Raw genomic sequence first — 17,051 nt, forward strand, 5'->3', positions numbered from 1 at the left:
CCTTGCTTAACTTGTTATATTTCCCAAGTATAATACATATTTGTCTGTATTCTATCAAGATCTTTCGTACCCACCAGAACTGCTACTATGGTACTAGTTGGGTAGCAGATATCTTTATCTCTGTCGACATTGTAACTAAATTTTCATGCATAATATTGGTCACCTGGAAAAATCCTTGTCAGTTGCATGATAATAATAATATTTATTTCACCGTAAATTATATGTTGCATAATAGTTTGTAGACTGTAGGCATATGTTTCTTGCATGCCAGCATAATTTGTGTTTAATGGCAATTAGTTCTGTCAGAATATCAGTTTAGCTATTTCTTGTTTTAATTTGTTTTGGCAATCAACCAATATTACTGTGAGCAATGACGGTAAAGAAACGTGTTACTATTGAGGTATGTACATCTCAAATATGAGATACTGTTTGAATTATACGAGTTATTATTTCATTGCACTTATGTACATGATAGTAAATCTTTTGCATACTATTGAATATGTCAATAATTTAAATGTAAATGTGATTGACCTAAAGTCTATTGCAACTCTTTATATGTTGTCAGGTCAATTACAAATGGCATTTGCCTTTTGTTTCGAGTAGCTTATATTTCGTTGGAGTTCCATATCATAATTAATAAGTGTCTATATTTTCTTCCATATCTAAAATGATGCTATTCCAAGTTTTGGTGATAAGTATTAATTTTGTCTCATTATTAGATTTTAATAGAGTTATTAGCAATAATATTTATTGAGTTCTTGAGTTATTGCAGAGAAAGAAATAGTGATGGTATGTTTTCTTTTACTCTCAAAATTAATTTGTAGATACATTACGAGATATACATGTTGTTGGTTATCTCATAGACAAGAATGCTCCAAGGATACTTGTAAGTTCAGTTTGTGAGAAGATTTCATTTTGCTTTAATGAGTCAGTAAGAAGCTATTTTCAATTTCAATAGTGGGGGTTACTATTTCAAATTTTAACTATTTCATTAGTATTCTTTAATGTTTATTATTACAGACTTTTACATAACTGATTTTGTTATGACTTATGAGTATAATTCTCTCATGAAGAGCCTCGGGTAAGCTCTAGCTTTAACTCCTATTAATATTTATAAACATGTCTTTAAGAACATTTAATATCAGGAAATGTGGGGGTTATGGTTATATTTTTGTTCACCATTTAATATTTACTTCAATGGTGTTTTAAAATGCACTATGGTAATGTGGGGGTAACACTCGCAACTATTTATCTTACATGATAATTAAATAATTAGTGCAAAGTTATAAATTTTCTTGTTCTCATGTGGAGGAAAACACTCCTATGAGAATTGTGGCTGATGGTTTATTTGAGGCTTGCAGATAAATTAAAATGCAGGTTTTGTGAAGCTGAAGTGACAAGCAAGATATAACCAAAAAGGAAAAATAAAATAAATATAATATGGCAAAAGTCATATAAACATGCCTCGCGGAGGAGGCCCCTATAGTCTCGAGGAGGAGACTATATATAAAATTGCTGAAGGGGGATGTGCTTAAGCCCATAAGGGAGTCACCTAGGGAGGGGGAAAATTTCATAAATGGTCACTCAACTATGACTCATTCGATACTTTGGTCACTGAAGTTTCAAATATATCACTTTGGTCACTCAACTATTACACTGTCAATCACTTAAGTCACTTTGTTAATTTTTTTCATTAAAAAAAAATTATAAAAAATACTCTTTGGGTGACTTAAGTGATTGACAGTGTAATAGTTGAGTGACCAAAGTGATATATTTGAAACTTCAGTGACCAAAGTGTTGAATGAGTCATAGTTGAGTGACCATTTGTGGAATAGGGAGGTAACCCAACTTTTGTGATTGGAGATCCCATGAAGGAAGTTCAATGTGGTAGAAACAATCCATACTGCGTGACTCAAATATAGCACACATAAACTTTAAGGATATATCCAAAAGAGATATTATCATGTGCATCCCTAAGGAATTAGGTGCTATATTAAATGTGACGTTAGGAAAGGAAAACAATGATACCCTGAATGAGTTTCGAGCCGGGCAAAACTCCAGCGGGTCCGGGCACACGTGCCCTTGGAGAACTCACCTAAGTGAGAGTTGTTCGTGAGGCCGCGACAATGAGAATTAGGTTGTTCTCTAATACTCTCATGAGAATCAAGATACGCGCACGGCCATAAATGTGCCAACACACGAACCTATCTAATTACCCGTACTGTGTGTGTGATATGTTAAAGTTTCGTCAAAGGTATCAAAGTTCAAGACTGTGTCACTTTGGTTCCTCAAATGGAGACTATCACACTAAGCTAGGTCAAACCCGAAAGGTACCTATGCCGATTGCACAGTAAAAGCACTCAATTATTTTGTTTTAAATGATTTTATTTTAATTTTAAATCAGTGGGGGATTGTTGGAAATTTTATGATTTAAAATTAAAATATATTTTATTTATTTTGGGGGTTATTTTCATTTTGTGTTTATTACTCTATTTATGGTTGGTTTTATGTTTTAAATATATGATTATTATTTGACCGTTATATGGTTAATGAGGCTATTGATGGTCATGGTAATGTGGCCTATATAAGGGTACGTGGCTATGGTTGGAAGGCATATGGTGAGACATGAAACATCACATGTGTGGGAGTTTAGATTATCGGATAATGAGGGTATACATGACGGTATAATCTACCATAATACAACCACTCTAGCCAAATACCTCTACCAAAGATATATATTCTTACAAACTATACATATACATACTTTACTTATACACTGTTTTGAGTGCACGGGTGATAAAGGTTCAATGGGGCTTCTTAGCTGCACGACGGAGCTCGAAGAGTTGTTGTATCTTGGGGGAAGTTCGTCATTCAACCCTGTGCAGTACGGGACAAATCTTCTCTTAGGACATTGCGCTTGCACGCCTCGACTCGATAAGTTTTCCTATATAAAATCTATATATTATATTATTTTCTTACTTTATTTTATTTTATCATCTATATCATTATTCTTATTTCCCAAGATATTACCATATTATTTTGTATTTTAATTTTACAGGAATTCCGTCCCATATTTTTTACAACACAAGGTGCACTTCAAATGGAAAGATATGTAACCTCATTATAGACAGTGGTAGTTGTGAGAATGTGGTGGCCCAAGAAATGGTAGACAAGCTTAATTTGAAGACCGAGAGGAGGCCTAGATCCTACAAGCTTGCTTGGTTCAAAAAAGGGAATGAGATAATTGTCAATCGGCATTGCTTAGTGACATTTTCCATTGGTGAAAATTACAATGATTCTTAGTGGTGTGATTTGGTACCAATGGATGCTTGCCATTTATTATTGGGCCGACCGTGGCAATATGATCGGAAGGCTGTTCATGATGGATATAAAAACACTTACACTTTTCACAAAGAGGGTGTCAAAGTAATTTTAGGCCCCTCAAGGGTGGGAATCATTCCTAAACCTACCTAAAAAGGTGAAGGAAATAACTTTTTGTCTATGACTGAATTTCTAGAGGAAGTGAAAGCTAGAGATGATGTGTATCTACTTATAGTGAAAGAGACAGATTTTGAAAATTCTCTCCCTTCTCAACTAAGCCTATGTTATAGAGTTTGCTGATGTTATTCCAGATGAAATTCTAGCGGGTTTACCACCAATGAGGGATATACAGCACATATTGACCTTGTCCCAGGTTCAAGCTTGCCAAATAGACGACATTATCATATGATTCCTCAAGAGCATGAGGAGCTTAATAGCCAGGTTATAGAGTTGTTAAATAAGGGGCTGATTTGTGAAAGTAAAAGGAATTTTGTGAATGTCACTATTGACATTGTTAACATTAAGGGCTATGTCCTATGTCTATAAGAATAGGATAATATGTGCAACTATGTCTATAAGAATAGGATAATAGGAAAAAGTAAAGTTATTGCCTAATATAACATCACCATTCATTTCGGGAAAAACTATAATTTTTGATATTATGTATTTAACACCATTATATTTAACCATATTGCTACTTTTTGATAAAGTAATCTGTGATTCACATTCAAAACCAATTGACAATGGATGGAGTGACCCAAACCCTTATAAAGGCATAGGCAAGGTCCCATTTTTCTCATGTGAGATGTATATATTCTCAACACGCCCCCGCACGTGTGGCGAATTTTCAAGCAATACATGTGGACAACTTATATTGGATGATGTGGAGCCCATGTGGCCATGAAGCATGCACACGTGGGATAACGTGGCTCTGTTACCAGAATAAAGTAATCTGAGGTTCACATTCAAAACTAATTGGCAATGGATTGGAGTGGCCCAAACCCTTATAAAGGCATAGACAAGGTCCTATTTTTCCCATGTGGGATGTATATATTCTCAACACTTTTTAGCTTTATGTTCAATCTTTGTATCTTTTCCTTTTATACCTGTGACATTAATGGGGTGTTTCATTAATTTCCATTTTTCTGGTGGTAGAGCATTAGGTCTGCATGCACAAACTATTGCTCCTGTATCTATTAATGAACATATATAAGCTATATGGTTTGTAGCCGACAAACTTAAATTCTCCTAAGACATAGGTATATCTCTTTTTCCCTTGGCTAGGGGAAAAAAGAATATCTTCATTCCCGGTTGGAATGTAATACATTTTAAAAAAAATTATAATCTCATTATTTATTTTCATTTCTTTCGTTTCTTTTTCATAATTTGTTCCCGGCATTATCGGGATTTGCACTTGTTTTAGTGCAATTACTTCTTCCTCTTCTTTTTCTTTTCTCTTTTCTTTTTCTTTTCTCTTTTCTTTTTCTAAGTCACTGTTAATGACTATAGAAGGTTCAGTTTCTTTTAAACTTAACCTCTATGGAAACTCTAGTTCCCACTTTCTACTTTGAGCTCTCTTATCTGTGAAGTAGAGATTTTTTTCCAGATGATTGAAATTCTATAGTAGTTGGTTTGCTACTAGAACTTTCTCCTACAAAGTTATTAAATAACCATTGTTTTGGTACTTCTAAGTCTTTCCAATGTAATAATGTTGGCTGTATTTCAGTGTCGAATGCTCTTGGTTCAAATAATTCGACTATATTTTTATCTAATTCTTTTAAAGATGTTTGAGGGAGCCTGGTTAGCTCATGTATTGTTCTCCACTGGATTGCTAGTTCCTTGGAGTTGTGATCCATACTTAAATTTTTAAGTTGAATCTTTATTTTTATCAAACTTTCAATATTTCTATCTGTTATAGATAGAAAGTAATTTGGTTTGATGTTAAACCAAACTATTCCATTTACTAGGTTAGATTGGATTCATCCAATCATTGACTGAAGCGGATTATTCAGTCTTTTATCAAAAACTACAGCAAGTATATATTGGTCTATCCAAACCTTGCCTAAATAATGTAGTTATAGTAATCTGGATTAGACCAATATTTTTTTGAATCAAGCCCACGGGGTGAAATAGTATATTCATCACAAGCCAGAATAGGCCAATACATACCCTTCCGCCGTCATTTAAGGACATAGAAAGACAAGAAGGTACGTAGTGGTAATACCCATAATGGTACGTAGAAATTGACCCACTCATTATACATTTCAGACCGTAGAGATAGTGAAGATCCTCCTTTGGTACTACGCTGGAGGCGCTAAAATTCTAGGTTCTAATACAAGGAAACTTATTGTAATTAGACAAAAAAATCTGAAAACATAGGTTTGGGCCAAGAGCCTAAACCCTAGCCCAGATTTAGAAGCTAATGGACTAGGATAGAACCCCAGCCCAAAAACTAAGCCCAATAGGATAGTCACCAAGGGGAGCACTCCAGGCCTAGCAGCCTGATTTGGGCCCAGTCCACCATCTTCCCTTCTCCCCTGTCATACGTCACTCGTCGGTCGAGTTCGTCAGACCCACGCCGCCATGCTGCCGACCCGTGTCGTCCTGAGCCACGTGCCGTGGAACACGACCATCCCCGATCTGGGTCTTCACAACCCCACACCACCATCGATTGAAAAAATAAGGCAGCGCCGACATTCCAAGAAACCCAACGCAGGGACTAAAACTCGACCTGTAACAGAACGACTCCCGCCTCCCCACCAGCCCAGCCTAACCAAACTGACAAAACCATGGAACACAGCCCCTCTGACAAAGTCATATGGGTGGTAGAGATCGATCTCCAGTCCAGCAGCAATCCCATGATGGCGGTGAGACTGGAGGCCACCCAGACGTCAGGGCGCCGCTGGACGAGAACAATTTTGCAGCAAATGGAGAGCGGCCAGCTTTAGGGTTTCTCAAAGAAAGAGAACTCGTATCCGGGTATATCAGAGATTTTCGGATTAGACCAATATGAACATACCTTATATTTGGATATTTTTTCCTCCATCTTTCTATTCTCTTCTTGTCAAACAACGGGATTTCCATTGTTCATTCTTCAGTACATTGAGCTGTGGTGTTTTCTCTAAATTGCTCAAATATTCTATGACAAAATAATTGAAATCTAGAATTTTTATGAATATTTTCTTTATTTATATAATATTTAACTTTTTCTAAATTTTGTAGATGTTCATTTTCCAATGACATCTTTTAATTTTATATTCTGAAGTTCTTCTTCAGAATTTTCTTCAATATGCTATTTTAGCATAAAGATGAATTCTTCTTCATCTGAGCTATCACTTTCTGTTTCTAGCTCATAGAGAATGTCTTCATCGTCAAAGATTTCTTCTCTTAATAGTATTTGAAGGTTGTTTTCTTCAACCATTTTTACCATTTTCTTAGTATTTTTTTCCCCTTTTTAGGACATTCTGGAGCATAATGCCATTCTTCATTGCAAATGTAACATTTGCATTTTTTATGCTTTGGATTTTTTCCTAACTGCGTTTTCTTTCTGATGTATTTTTTCGTTTTCTGAAAATTTCGTCTTTTTAAATGGCTTCCATTTATATCTTCTCTTTTTAGAAGATCTTGGTTAAGGATTACAACCAATTTTCCAATTTTCTCTAAGTATTCTATCACAACATTTTCTGCCTTTTGCATCATTGCTTATTTAGCTTTTTACATGTAGCTCTGACTTCCACACATTTTTTTGGTGATAAGTCTTAAAAAAAAAAAAAATTATTCTGAAACCTAAATTATCATGTTTATTTATCCTATTTAGGAAATCATAATATCCTCTTATAGCTAATTCATCCCATGGATTTGGGAGTTTATGAAAAAATTGTGTTAACCAGTGTAGGCTTAACTCTGGTCTTATTTTGAAATAATACTTTTTTATACATTTGAGCGTATTTTTAAAACTGACATATATTGCAAAGTTCTATCTTTCACAATATATATTCAGCATCTTCATGAATGATTTTTTCATCCGTTGCTCCACACAAATGTTCTTTTATTATTTATATAAAGCCATGTAATATTGAATCAAAATCTTTAAAGTTGGTTAGTAAAGCTAATTTTTGTAACTTTCTTTCGGGTGATCCTTCCCATTGTTTTAACCATTGTAAAGTGTCTCCTTGCAATGTCGCCGCTATGTAATCTAAGAATCATTCTTTTGTCCATATATTTTTATAATTAGTTATTAAAACGGACATGGACTATGCCCAATCATCGATTATTCTTTCTTGATCTTTAAAAGGTATATGAGTTAGATCAATATATATATCCCACATTTTGGGTCACAGTTTGTTTATTCATGTCATCTCTTCTGGTATAAGTTGGATTTGGATGATCCATAGGTTCAGTTTTTATTCTAGAAGTTGAAGCATAATTTGTTGTTTTAATAAAATATTTATATGTTTCGTCTTGAGTGTTTCTCAAGTATTCTTCAAAAGCCTCTTGGTTAGCAAAACCAGGAAGTGATTCCTTAGCTTTTCTTTTCCTTTGAGATTCAGAAGAGTTTTCTTCAATATTCATTTCTTCATCACTTAAAGTATTTATTTCATTTTTATCTTCAAAAGATTTAAAGATGTTGTTTTATCATCAGATAACATATTAATATCATAATTGAAATAAGAAAGTAAATCTTCATATTCTAAACAAGTTGTTCTTATTTGGTTTAAAATATGATTTCTCTCCTCAATTGTTGATTGAGGATCTTTATAAATTGTTTTCCAATAGTCTAAAATTTCGACTATGTTATTATATTCATCTTGATTAGGTTCTTTATTTTGAAGAACCATTATATCTTCTGTTCAATAGAAAAATTTGGGGATCTTATGATTTTCAGGATAATTCATCTCATATTGTTGTAAGATAAGAGTATTAACTGTTTTATGTAAAAGTAAAATGAAATTGGAATTGGAATTGGTATACTTATTTCATTTCATAGTCTCTTTATATAGGGATAGAATTACAATGAAAATATTAATTACAGTAATGATACTAAATGCTGATTGAGCTGTGATTGTAATTCCTTGATTCCCTCCTCGTCAATTGCTTTGACGGAGGCACATACTGTGTTTTTCCTTTAACACTCCCCCTTTGCCAAGTCAAAGACGAAATGGTGCATGAGTTGTTACCTCACTAAAAACCTTGCCAAGTAACAATAAAAATCCTGTGGGGCAAAAAAATACACCTTGGTCAAAGGAAAAGAGCACAACGCACCCTTTACATTTGAGGATGACGTGTGTGTTAGACTCCCTCTAACGTCTACACCTTCCCCTGATCCTTACATAAATCAAAGGAGCCTGGAAAGTCTTTGCATTCCTATGTTTTTCACATGTTTCTCAAATGTGGCCCTAGGCAATGATTTGGTGAACAAATCTACCACGTTCTCCTCAGACCTTACTTGATTCACTTGAATCTTGAGGAGAGCCTGTTGTTGCTGATTGTAGAAAAACTTTGGCAATATGTGTTTTGTATTATCACCCTTGATATAACCTAACTTCATATATTCGATACAAGCTGCATTATCTTCATAAATGCAAGTAGGCTCTTCAGTGGTAGAACTCAAATCACTATTCCCTCGAATATGTGTAATGATAGCTCTTAACCATATACACTCATGAACTGCCTCATGTAGAGCAATGATCTCTGAGTGGTTCGAGGAGGTAGCCACAAGGGTTTGCTTGGTTGATCTCTGAGATATCACCGTGTTCCCAATGGTAAATACATAACCAGTTTGGGAATGACCTTTATATGGGTCAGAGAGGTACCCAGCATCAGCAAAACCAACCAAAACATCATTTAGGGTTTCGGTGTAGCGAGTAACGCTTCTGCCATCAACATTTCCTTTAGGGATTGCAGTTCCATCTATGGTCGCTCTTATCTCTATGTAGGGAAAAAACAGTCCCAAGTCAATGGTTCCTTTTAAGTATCATGAAATGTTCTTGATACCATTCCAGTGACGCTGCATTGGCGCTGAGCTAAATCTAGCTAACAAGTTCACTGAGAATGCAATGTCTGGTCGAGTACATTGGGCTAAGTACAATAATGCGCCTATTGCACTTAGATATGGAATTTCATCTCCTAACACCTCGTCGTCATCTTCCTTTGGTCGAAATGGATCTTTCTTTGCATCCAAACTTCGACTGATCATGGAAGTGCTAGCAGGATGCGCTTTGTCCATGTTAAATTGCCTGAGCATCTTTTGGACATATGCAGACTGGTGCATTAGTATTCCACAAACTCAGTGTTCTAGTCCAAGGCCTAGACAAAATCGAGTTTTCCCAAGATCTTTCATCTTAAATTCGGATTTCAAGTAACTCGCGGTTTCTCTTATTTCATCAAGAGTACCTATTATGTTCATATCATCGACATATATAGCTACAATTGCAAATCCAGAACTTGTTTTCTTTATGAATACGCAGGGGCATAATTCATTGTTCTTATATCCCTTCCCAATCAAGTAGTCACTTAGACGGGTATACCACATCCACTCAGACGGGTATATCACTTGTTTTCTTTATCAAGTGAGCGTTTCAACCTAATTGTAAATGCACTCCGTGGTTTAGAATCACTTGACTTGGGTAATGTAAGGCCATCAAGCACTTTCATATATATATCTCTGAATCAAGATCCCCACAGAGATATGCAGTAACCACATCTATGAGCTGCATATCCAATCCTTCGGAGACTACTAAGCTAACTAAGTAGCGGAACGTTATAACGTCTATTACAGTAGAGTATGTCTCCTCGTAGTTAATTCCAGGGCGTTGTGAGAAAATTTTGTGCCACAAGGCGAGCCTTATACCTCAGGACTTCATTCTTCTCATTACGTTTTCTGACAAAGACCCATTTATGTGCTACAGGCATTACACTTGGTGGGGTTAGCACTACCGGACCAAATACCTATCTCTTTGCCAGAGAATCTAATTATGCCTGGATTGCTTCTTTTCATTTAGGCCAATCTGCTCTTTGTTGACGTTCTGCAACAGAGCGTGGTTTGATATTATCGTGCTCTATGATTTCCTGGGATTTCTTTGTTCTCTGGAATCATTTCAAACATCGGAGTGTCCTTCAGTATTGATTCATGGACATAACTATAGTAAGAGACAATCTCATGAGAAGGATTCTCTACATTGATGATTAATGGATCGTAATGTGCCTTACTCGCCCTCTTCTTCCTTGGGTGAGTGTCAATCTAACCAAGTGGCCTCCCCCTCTTCCTTTGGGGAGCCACGACCTCAACCACACCTCCACTAAGTGTGGTTGCAGCGCCGTGCCCCTTGTTGGGAACTTCTAACCTTGCAGCCACATTTGCAGCTAGTATATGTGATTTCGTCATTTTTGCGATATCAGTAAACGCATCAGGCATCGAATCTGCTACGTTCTAAAGATCAATTATTCTTTTCACTTCACTTTCACATTATGAAGTGAGGGGATCAAAATGAGATAGTGGGGACAAACCACGACAATTCCTGTCATTCCATTGGAAAATCCTTTTTCCTTTCTCCCCCTAATGACGGGAAGACTGTCTCATCAAAGTGACAATCCGCAAATCTAGCGGTAAAGAGATCGCTTGTCAAGGGTTCCAAGTAGCGGATAATTGTTGGAGATTCGTATCCAACATAAATACCTAATCGTCTCTGAGGACCCATTTGGTACGTTAAGAGGGCGCAATAGGCACATATATTGCCCAACCAAATATGCGTAAGTGTGAAATGTCAGGCTCATATCCAGTTACCAACTGGTACGCAGAAAATGGTTGGCTAGCAGTGGGTCTGAAATGAATAAGTAAAGTTGCGTGCAATGTTGCATAACCTCAGGCATATATATGCAGGTTGGTGTGCATAACCAGTGTCCTAGCCACCATTTGTAGCCTTTTGATGGTGGCTTCTGCGAAACCACATCAAGTAATATCAATTACAATAATGATACTAAATGCTGATTGAGCTGTGATTATAATTCCTTGATTCCCTCCTCGTCAGTTTGTTTTGACGAAGGCACAAAATGTGTTTTTCCTTTAACATTTTAGTTAAGGGGAAATGATCATTTACCCAATTTTAGCTTAAAAATTGCCCACTTACCCAAACACTCTAAGAGATTATTTCCGCATTACCCAATTAAGTTTTTTTTTAATTCTTTTTTATTTATTTTTGGGACAATTTTGCCCCCTCCTTCTTTGTCACTTAGAGAGAGAAGTGATAGGAGACCTTGCCGGACTCCGGTGACCAGTGGCCGGCCGCGGACTCCGGTGACGGGACTCCCACCACCGGTGACCGGACTCCGGTGACGGGACTCCCACCACCGGTGACCGGAATCTAGTGACCGATGACTGGAATCCCGAATCCAGCTACCGGACCGGTGATCGGATTCCGGCGTCTAATTTTATTACCCCCCAATAATACCCAGTAATCATATTATTGCCCCCAATAAACATAATAAGTTTATTGGGGATCAATAATTTGTGAAAAATAAAGATGTTTTGAATTTTGAAAGCTTTCAGAGGTTTATCCAAATAAACAATCTTATTATTGCCCCCCAATAATCTTATTATTGTCCCCCAATAAAAACATTACTGTCCCCTGATAATATGATTATTGCCACCCAATAATGTGATTATTGCCCCAGTAGAAACATTATTGCCCCTCAATTAAGCATGCAAATATCAACAAAAGGCAAACCTCGTTGATCCAAACACTAACACCGCTTCAAATTTATTCCAAATTCATTCATAGACCATCCAATAAACCCTCATCACAATCCACTTCAAAAAACTCAGAGCTAGAAGCCAAAATCAAAAATCAACTCTTCTTCGTCTTCCTCACATCGCATTCTCTCAAACTCCCACAGAAAAAGGCAGCAGCGTCTTCTCTCAATCATGGCGGATCTGTATGGAATGCCGCCGTACTTGGAAGAGGAGGAGAACCGCCGCCATTGATGGCTTCTTCTCGCCTATCTTTCTCGAAATTCTCCTGGCTCCGGCCCATATGCAGCTTCGAATAACTCTTCTGCTATTTCTCCGATGGCTTCCGCTTCGCCTCCATTCTTGTCAAGCTCTGCAGCTCCTTCCCCTTCCTCCACTCATCCTCTGTCTCCGTCGGAAGCGAGAAAGTCCTCATCAGAGGCACCATACACGGCCGGGGTACATGACACGTCGTTGCCTCCTCCTCTCTCACCGGAGTCCTCGTCGCAGGCGAGAAGTCTGAGACTGAAGACGATCGTTTGAGTTGCAGCCCCGCCTTGGCCTTCAGGTCCACCCCAAACCGACCGTTCAACGACAGCCCCAGGCTCAGCTCAACATCGTCGGAATCTTGCACCTGGTCGTCAACGACGACTTTTTGAGATAAATCGTCGCCAGAAACAATTCTCCTCAACATATCTCCCTGAAAATTACTCACTGGAGAAAGGAGAACAGAGAGAAAGGAAAGAGAAGGTATTGGCGGCGTGGAGAGAGAGAGAGAGAGAGAGAGAGAGAGAGAGAGAGAGAGAGAGAGAGAGAGAGAGAGAAATTGGAGGTGGATATCGGGGAGAGAGAAAAGAGAGAGGGAGCCGGCGGCGTGGAAAGTGAGGAGAGAGAGGAAAAAGTGGCATCTATACAGTTTCTTAATCATACGAAGGGCAAAACTGTCATTAAATGTTAAATTGGGTACGTAAATGGGATTAAAAAACTCTTGCTGGAGTAAGTGGACAATTTTTAGGCTAAAATTGGGTAAGTGGTCACGGCTCCTTTAGTTAATTTTTATATTTGTGCTGCTCATATATATATATATATATATATATATATATATATATATATAAAAGTAATTAGAGGTTTTGAGTTGGACTCAAATGTTACTTGAAATATTATTTATTCAATATTGTTTAACTAGCGACTACCCAGAAAGACTAATCTTTGGTGTATCTATCAAACTAGACTAATAGATTACGAAAGCGATTTCATCAACCAAACTAAATGGCTAAGCACTTACGCATAATGGACGTCAGTACGGTCAGTCAAGAAAATATTTTATCAAGTAAAGGCCCTTCTCTGCCTTTGCATTTTGCTCACCCAGTACGTTATCATATTCCAACATACCCAATTACCTTCCTATATATAATACACGTCGGAGTTACCATGCACACAATTCATTCGTTTAAACTCGATCGATCTCATTCTAACTAGAAGCTTAAAAGAGAATTGATATGGTGATATTTCCAGAGCAAGAACACCCCAAGAAGGCCTTTGGATGGGCTGCCAGAGATTCATCCGGTGTTCTCTCTCCTTTCAACTTCTCAAGAAGGTCAGTGTTATTCAAAAATTTAATCCATTTCTTCTTTAGTCACAGTGTTTGGAGTGCTCATTTTCGGTTACAGGGAAACGGGAGAGAAAGATGTGAGATTCAAAATATTGTATTGCGGGATATGTCATTCGGATCTTCACATGGTTAAGAATGAATGGGGACCGGCCGGTACAGGGCCACCTTCTACCTATCCAATGGTTCCCGGGTATGAATTCGTGATTAATCATGTTGATTATCTACCTAGTTGAGGTTATAATTTAAAACACATGATGATTAGTATGTTAGATTCTAAGTGGTATACCAAAATGTGATTCACTTACTATTATTCAATCAATAATACTATATATAATCAATAGAAGCACTACATTGTGTTGAGCAAAAATTTACATATGGCACCAGACGACTACCTTTTGTAGACGTCAGGCTTATCTTTCTCTTCTCCGATCCCCCTACTCATCCTTTTCTCCCCCTCTACCATTTCCTCTTTTCCCTTGTATTTCCCCGATCCCGTCACCTCCACCAATCCACTTGGCATCAATTGAGATATTGACCTCGAGGATGGCGGCGATGCTAGTTCTCTGCTTCGATGCTCCTTTACCTGTGTCGGCGGTTGTCAGCGGTTGTGGTTTGCACTTGAAGCCTACCCTAACTTTTCTCTTTGTTGGAGTTCCTTCAGATGTTGCTTCTGCTATGTTTCCTTTAGTTGGTATTGGCATAGATGGTCCGAAGCCTCGTGGTGGTTCTAGATCAGCAAGTGGTGGCATGGCTAGATTCAAGGGAGCCGGTGATGGTAGGGACACTGGCGGCGGGTCCATTGGTGAAACTGGTCACAGGTTGAAGTCTGTGACAGCTAGGGTTTCTTCTTGTGCCCTAGGGTTAGGTTTTGGGTTTGAACTCAGGCTTGGCCATTAGGTCTTTAATTTTATTTCATTTTATTATTTTTCTTTTTTATTAATAATGAAATGATGCTTAAGGAATGAGATTAGGGTCCATTTAAGGTAATTTTGAGTATTCGTCTGTTTTTGTTCCCTACTATCAGTGGCGGAGCCACATTGGGGCACGGCGGGTCCCGTATCCCACTATAATTTATTTTTTAATTTTTTTATGGGATTAGAGTTTTCTAATATAATTGAAAGCCAACTTGCTCTACTGATGTCTAGTACCATTTAATCTAGTGGTACAAGTCTTCCCTTTATAAGTGAGAGGTCATGAGTTCGACTTACAATAAACTAGTTGTAGTATTTGATCCAAAAAAAAATTGCCCCACTCGTAAGCACTTTGCTTATATTTGTGGTTGGTCCTAGGTTCAAAATTAACATTAACACTATTCTTTCATATACTTACATTTTTTTTATTTCTTTTTTTTCTTAACATTAACACTATTCTTTCTTATAGTTTTAAAATTCAAAGATAAATCATATTTCCATCACAAAAACTTCTTTAAACTCCAAAAAACTATAAATTTGATTAAGTTTTGAAGTTTTTCTAAAATTGCCGAGTGGCCCACTTGAGATCAACTTTTGGCTCCACCACTGCCTACTATAGAGCGTGCTGTGTTTGTCAGTGCAGTGTTATGTTTAAGGTACTCATTTTATCGGGGCCACATACGTGGCAGGTTCGATCTTTAATTTGTAACATTGTTGGCTTGAGTAATGAAAAATGTTTATGTTTCTCCTCGCAAAAAAAAAAAAAAAAAAATTATATCCTCCGATTCATTGTTTTTGTAAGTATACTTGAGCTTCAGATAATCCTTAATTTAATTTATAAAATTAAAAGATAAAAAGTCAAAGATATTAATCAGAAGATTGCAAACAAACATCAAATGTGGAGACATCTGATTTTCTTGAGCCTAATGCGCACAGGCATGAGATTGTTGGTCAAGTAACAGAGGTAGGGAGCAAAGTACAAAAATACAAAGTTGGAGACAATGTCGGTGTTGGATGCATGGTGAGCTCTTGCCAATCATGTGAAAGTTGTGCTAACAACCTTGAGAACTACTGCCCCAAATGGATAGGCATCTTTGGTGCCAAGTACCATGACGGAACCACAACATACGGAGGGTTCTCTAACATCATGGTCGTTGATGAGCACTTCGTTGTTCGTATACCGGACAACCTACCTCTTAATGGTGCTGCTCCTCTCCTGTGTGCTGGGATTACAACTTACAGTCCCTTGAAGTATTATGGACTTGACAAACCCGGTATGCATGTGGGGGTGGTTGGCCTTGGTGGTCTAGGCCATTTGGCAGTCAAGTTTGCCAAGGCTATGGGGCTTAAGGTTACAGTGATCAGTTCCTCGCGTAATAAGAAGGAGGAAGCTGTTAAACACCTAGGTGCTGATTCATTTTTGGTCACGAGTGACGAAGATCAAATACAGGTGACCATCGATTCAAACAAGTTCCTCATTTTGAAGAAGCTTCAAGTGGAGTATAGTTGAGTACGTATCGTATTGTACGTGTTTTTGGGTGCCCTAATTCTGTTTTATTGATCTTGTAGGCTGCCATTGGCACAATGGATGGCATCATTGACACCGTCTCGGCAAACCACCCTCTCTTGCCTTTGGTGGGTTTATTGAAGTCCCATGGAAAACTTGTTGTGGTTGGTGCACCAGACCAGCCTCCTGAGCTTCCAGTTTTTCCTTTGCTCATGGGTACTTGATGTGACATAAACAACAAAATATTGCTTGTATATACGTATCACATCATATCATTCTGTATTTACAACCGTTGTTTTTGCAATATTTACTGTAGGAAGGAAGATGGTAGCTGGTAGTGCCATTGGAGGTATAAAGGAGACACAAGAGATGATTGATTTTGCTGCTAAACATAACATAACAGCTGACATCGAGGTTATCGCGATCAACTACCTGAACACGGCCATGGAGCGCCTTGCCAAAGCAGACGTCAAGTATCGATTTGTAATTGACATTGGAAACACATTGATTTCTGCCCCTTAAGTTATGCATAATATATCGTCATCAGCAGTTCAGTACTATCAGGCGGCCACCATGCATTAGTGGTTTCAATTTTAGTTTGATTTTGTGTACGTTCTCATGATTTCATTGATTTGTGGTTTACTTGTTTACCGTCAGTATACTTCCAACATTTCTTCACAACGTGATAGCTAGTCCAGGAGTGTACGTAATAGATTGATAACCTTTTTTTCCTTTCTGATACGGTATTCGATCATTAGTTTTGAAACACCTTTTGGTTCACAATACAATGAGAGGCTCTTTCTATGTGATAAAAAAGTTACAAAAGTAAACTAGTAGAATTAACTAATCATTAGGAGAATCAGAAGGCTGGTGCGGTGGAATAAGATTTGCATGTGATTCAAGATCATCATCAATGGGATGAATTCTACTTAATACGAAGGCAACAAAGCACGAACAGGAAACGTCCCAATATAT

General features: G+C 37.5%; 1 protein-coding gene across 2 annotated transcripts; it reads left to right on the top strand.

The window, feature by feature from the left end:
- The first annotated feature begins 13,506 nt into the window (after window positions 1-13,506).
- On the top strand, window positions 13,507-16,640 carry LOC112190873 (probable mannitol dehydrogenase). 2 transcript variants are annotated; one of them, XM_024330380.2, is made up of 5 exons: window positions 13,507-13,643; window positions 13,717-13,848; window positions 15,506-16,019; window positions 16,139-16,292; window positions 16,393-16,640. In XM_024330380.2, exons 1-5 carry the CDS (start codon window positions 13,546-13,548, stop codon window positions 16,596-16,598), a joined length of 1,104 nt encoding a protein of 367 aa, XP_024186148.1. In that variant the 5' UTR covers window positions 13,507-13,545; the 3' UTR covers window positions 16,599-16,640. The 2 variants fall into 2 exon arrangements, with proteins under 2 accessions (XP_024186148.1, XP_024186149.1); XM_024330381.2 differs by lacking the exon at window positions 13,717-13,848.
- The last annotated feature ends 411 nt before the right edge of the window (window positions 16,641-17,051 follow it).

The sequence above is a fragment of the Rosa chinensis genome, chromosome 2 (assembly GCF_002994745.2).
Source record: "Rosa chinensis cultivar Old Blush chromosome 2, RchiOBHm-V2, whole genome shotgun sequence".
In the NCBI taxonomy this organism is placed as follows: domain Eukaryota; kingdom Viridiplantae; phylum Streptophyta; class Magnoliopsida; order Rosales; family Rosaceae; genus Rosa; species Rosa chinensis.

What these genes read in the sequence shown, in the direction of transcription:
- LOC112190873 (XM_024330380.2), top strand. Translation starts at nt 13,546, where the DNA reads ATGGTGATATTTCCAGAGCAAGAACACCCCAAGAAGGCCTTTGGATGG. An exon ending in ACCTATCCAATGGTTCCCGG is followed by an intron (nt 13,849 to 15,505) that starts GTATGAATTCGT and finishes TAATGCGCACAG; the next exon opens with GCATGAGATTGTTGGTCAAG. An exon ending in AGTTTTTCCTTTGCTCATGG is followed by an intron (nt 16,293 to 16,392) that starts GTACTTGATGTG and finishes TATTTACTGTAG; the next exon opens with GAAGGAAGATGGTAGCTGGT.